Raw genomic sequence first — 5248 nt, forward strand, 5'->3', positions numbered from 1 at the left:
AAACCACGACCTCCAAAATATGCTTAATTTGTATTTATTTTTCTTCTTGTGATCGAAGGAAAATCATCGTGAGGAAACAGCATATGCCGTACTCAATACTGCAACGTAGTTATCCAACAAACAGTGGAGTAGAGTGGTGGAATAAGCTCCGAATGGAGCCTTTGCACAGCAGTAGGAAAGTCATGACTGGAATTGACAATATCCATTGAAGATAGCAAAGATGTTTTTATTATATACTAGCTGAAACTGCGGCTTTTTCATTAAATTTTTCCCATAACAACATCTTCCCCCCATTTTAGAATCGAGGGTGGACACCAGGACACAAATGATCACCTTACCAAATTTCACCTGAATCGGTTCAGAGAATTAAAGGTGAACTAACGGAAAGCTAACAGAATTACTAAACTCTCGCATCTATAATTAATTATAATAATTAGTAGATTTTAGCGAAAACTTTGCAAAAATATTCATAAATATTCTAAATTATACTCTTTCTATAATATAATTTAAATTTAATTAGTACATTTCGTTTGCTATTCGTATTGTTTTACAGATTCTCACAAGGTTTATTAATAACGTTCAAACGAAGCAAGAAAAAAGTGAAGATTGTAAAAATATATATCGGGTTTACTTCAAGCAAAGACAAAGTTGTAATAAATTGACCTGTGAATATATTACTTACATTTATATAATGTAATTTACAATGTCAGTTATTAGCACTAATTTAGATATATAACATTTATTGCTTTGCGTGTGTGTGTAATGGTCTTCTTTCGAATGTAAAATAAATAAAGTCAGAAAAGGGAACACTTTTTATGTCACTTCATGATAAGTGATATTTTTTTTTACCCATAATAAGTTAGGGAAAACTGTCCGTAGACATTGGTACTGTTAGAATTAATTACCATTCCGCATATCTAAAATGCGTCACCAACCTTGGGAACTAAGAAGTTATATCCCTTGTTCCAGTACACTAGCTCACTTACCCTTCAAACCAGAACACAACAATACTAAGTATTGCTGTTTGGTTATATATTGAATGATGATGTGTGAGTGGTAGCTACCTTCATAGCTTGCACAAAGCCCTACCACAACGTTTAACTGAACATCTGACAAAAAACATCAATAAAAAAGGCCACTAGTGTTGATTATTAATCTTTCTATCAATACTTAAGCAATAACATAAAAAAAAAATTATAAATGGCAATGGATGTGTAAATGTGAGCCGCTATTAAGTATATAAAAGAATACTGTAAACTGGTTTTTTCTAATAGGTATTTGGAAGGCGATCAACTGTGACAAAAACTGGATTTCAAGTGATAAAATTTGTTTCAACAACAATAAAAAAAATCTTAAAACTTTAACTTCTAAATCAATTTGATACATATATATTAATAGTGTATTATATGTAATTGTAACTGATTGATATATATATGAATATATACATTAGTGTCGCCTTGTGCTCATTTTTAATGTATGCAAGTTTGCGGGCAAATAACTCGGGCACATCTGTAAAAAAAAATCCAGGCAAACGCCCTTACCGACCTCTCAAGGTTGGAACTGCATTGCCGGAAAGAGACGACTAACCACATGTGTAAAACGTGTTATTAAATATTCATACCACACAGCGTAACTTACTTCAATTCTGTCCTTGAGTTCTGCTATCAATTTATTGGCGTCATTCCTATTTAGAACATTTTCAATTACTCCGCAATCGTTGACAAGAACACCGCCGTCAAAAATTTTTGTTTCTGTTACCAAGCGTTTGCTTAAAAACAATTGATACTGCCCTGTCATCGCTGCTGAGTCACACACAACTACACAAACTGAAGCTCTCGGCTCAACTACTAGAATATTATGATAACGGAATGCTGAAACGCTCATCTTATGAATATGTTTTCGTTCATTTTTATTTCGAGTAAACAGATCGATAGCAAATATGATAACGCAGTGTTAAGATACATGGAAAAGGTGAGAAATGAACAGAGTCGTTTACGTTTATATGTAATAATGTTTTTATTATCGGGCCAATAATGAGTTTGTGTTTAGCACATGATAGTCTACATGTGTTGTATATTTTTCACATTCGTCTATTATCTACTGTTTGCAATAAATATTTACGACACAATAATTTATTTAATTCATATAACAAAACTTCATGACCCATAATAATAATTTTAAATACCAACGCAAAGAGCGTTGTGCGCGTGGTGGCCGCTGGAAATTTTACTATCTAAGATTAAATTTGCCGTCAGAATTTATGTAGATGAAAACGATTCTAAATAGTAACTATAATTAGTCAGTCTTGAAAATTAAAATAATTTATGTTTTAATTTAAATATTACTAAATTATAATTTTAAAATATTTAACATAGTTTTAATCATTCATTATATTCATTTTATATTATAATACTTATAAACATAATTACAAACCCGTAATGGGTGTACTGTTTTTACGTGATGATTCTCTTGACGAATCGTCTAATAAATGCCAATGATTCACCTTGAACTTGACGTTGACTTAAATGGCGAGATGCTCCCGTTTGCCGATGCGATCATTTATATTGTAAACGTACAAGATACTCGTTCAGATTCTGAAGACCTAGTTCAAGTAAACACTAGACCGGTTCCCGCTAACATTTTTAAAGGGCAGATAATCTAGCAATGTCAACAACTTCAAATAATAGTTGTGGGTGCAGTTTATAATACTTTTCTGCAATCTAACCGATACTCTTGAAGATTTGGATGGATATTTACTAATCCGTAACCGTTGCGGTATAATATTATAAATACGAAAGTAACTCTGACTGTCAGTCTATCTGTTACTCATTAACAGCCAAACTACTTAATTGAATTTTGTATCACGCAAGCTCCCGGGACTACTTTTTATGCCTAACATTTAAAACACGAGCAAAGCCGCGTTTGAAAACTAGTAAAAAATATAAACATAATCCTGAGAGTTCATTGCCTATTAAAAAAGACAATTTTTAGTAGTTATTCAAGTTAAAATATTATAAATAAGCAAAAGTGTAAAAGTTATATACAATGAACCGTTAAAACATATCCACTTATTTTTTCTTAATCCTAAAGAGGTCTTAACAAACTTCTAGCCAGACGTATACACACTACTTTGACATTGGAAACATAGATGCGCTAAACAATAACTTCCTTAACGAGGCTAGGTCGTCGGTTCAGGTCGCTTCAATTTCAGGGTCCACTTAGCCAGTTTACTGTTAGTCGGTGTAACGACGACGGCTGTATGGCGGTAAACAATGCGGTGACACTGGCGGGAAGAAAGGAAGGAACGCCACCTGCATAGTAATCATGGCGCTATGAGTCTGCTCATCGTAGAACCACGTATCGACTACCTGAGCTACTTCAACTAAGAGAGTGCTTTACGATTTGGTGTCTAGTGTTATTAAGTAGTGCTATTAAGTTGTATTGAAATATTTGTTACAAAATATTAAATTTCGATGTGATTTTCCTTTGACATTTTGTTTGTTTTATTCAAATTATGTTATAAAAAATTTGGTGCTATTTTTATGTTAAAATGGCGTAAGTATACCTTTCTCGTTGGTAACAATAATTATGATACATTTTTAACTTTTTTCTCTTTTTTTATTAACATACACAAAGTGCAAGTGCTTACTATATGTTTTGAATATTACAAATGATACGGAACAATTCAAATATTAATAATTATAAAAAAAATGCACTATGTTACTTAAAATTGTTAATTAATATACATTAAAGAAATTAATGAAAAGATAACTTAATTGAAACATTTCGTTATTTTTTATTATAATTTAGAAACATATTATTCTCATAAATATATGCATATTACTGCAACAAATAAGAAAAAATATGTAAAAAAAAAAATTAATCTATGCTCAAATGCAACAAACTTAAATTTAAATTTACATTATTTACATTCAATAAATTTTCAAGACACCTTTACTGTTTATAATATAGTGTAATAAGGGCAAAACAACTGGAAACATAAAATATAGTTATAAAATTTTGATGATGAATGAATTTATATTGCATTCCTAATGATATCAATTTGCTGTTATAAAGAACTAAATTATGAATATCATCATTGAATATGAATAAATCATACATATAAGTAAAAATAAAAAGGATTTAGATGAAGTAGACAAAACTAAAAAAACGAACATTCGTACTTACAAATTTTCACGTGTTAAAGATCAAGAAGATTTGATTATCTTTTAAATAAATAATTATTTTAACATAAAAACTACTTAATTCTTAAAATATTTCTGACAAAGTTCATATTAGCAGTTGTATATACGTATGAATGTAAATATATTATATGTTACTTACTTGAATATACTATGAAGTCAATAATATACTTAATGTACGATAACACCTTAAAAATAAATAACTAAAGTATTTTTAATAATAATTACTAAATAATATCGAATATATCGAAAAATATATATTATGTCACTTAAATAAAACGGTGTATACATATATTTATAAATTATTTCAACCTAACCTACATATATGTATATACTTGACTATAATAGGAATTCATGAAATCAATCAAACTTGCAGATTATTTTATTTTCTCAATTAAATCCCTAAAAGTGGTATTGTCCTTAAAGTTAAAGCTTTTTTTTTGTATTATAAGATTAAATAGTAATTTATTACGTATGAGTACATACAGAAGTTACAGAATTCAATCTAAGAATTAAACCTAAACTGATATAAGTATTATCTACCTATTTTATGTAGAGTTTACCTCTACAAGAAATTCGAAGCCATCATATTCGAAAATTAAATTATATATAAAGCTGCCACTGAATGGTTCAAATTGTAAAACGAAGAAGAATAAACAAAGAAGCAATACTTTTATGCGGATAATTGTATACGTAGTCATATGTATTTTATATGTACAATGCAATTTTGTATAATATATCGTACATCATGGTACATGAACATGTATTCACTTTTAATCTTTAACTCCATTTTATATATCTATATAAACTTTCCTATAAAAAAATTATACTCTGACACTTTTGTGTTATTTAAAAAAAATATTTATAAACGCTAATAACAAAGCTTAACGACAGTCGTAGCTTTATTAACAATTAATCGCACAATTTAAAGATACTAAACTATATATATTAAATTGTTATCTCGATTCATACATATATTATTAGGGATAGACCTGTCCCAAAATTCCATTGATACATAATACAGATACGCGTAGGTGCGAGATGCG

The 5248-nt window shown here is 29.4% G+C and overlaps 1 protein-coding gene across 2 annotated transcripts in view; it reads right to left on the reverse strand.

The window, feature by feature from the left end:
• LOC113400061 (allantoinase-like) overlaps window positions 1-5248 on the reverse strand; it is a 153117-nt gene that overhangs the window by 7457 nt on the left and 140412 nt on the right. Inside the window, exon 1 of one of the 2 annotated variants that reach the window (XM_026639440.2) lies at window positions 1639-1863. The exons of the other annotated variant lie outside the window; for it this stretch is intronic. Coding sequence (XP_026495225.2) covers window positions 1639-1797 — 159 coding nt within the window. The 5' untranslated portion in view covers window positions 1798-1863. Of the gene's footprint in view, window positions 1-1638; window positions 1864-5248 lie in introns of those variants that run through there. 2 annotated transcript variants of the gene reach the window in all.

The sequence above is a fragment of the Vanessa tameamea genome, chromosome 8 (assembly GCF_037043105.1).
Source record: "Vanessa tameamea isolate UH-Manoa-2023 chromosome 8, ilVanTame1 primary haplotype, whole genome shotgun sequence".
In the NCBI taxonomy this organism is placed as follows: Eukaryota; Metazoa; Arthropoda; class Insecta; order Lepidoptera; family Nymphalidae; genus Vanessa; species Vanessa tameamea.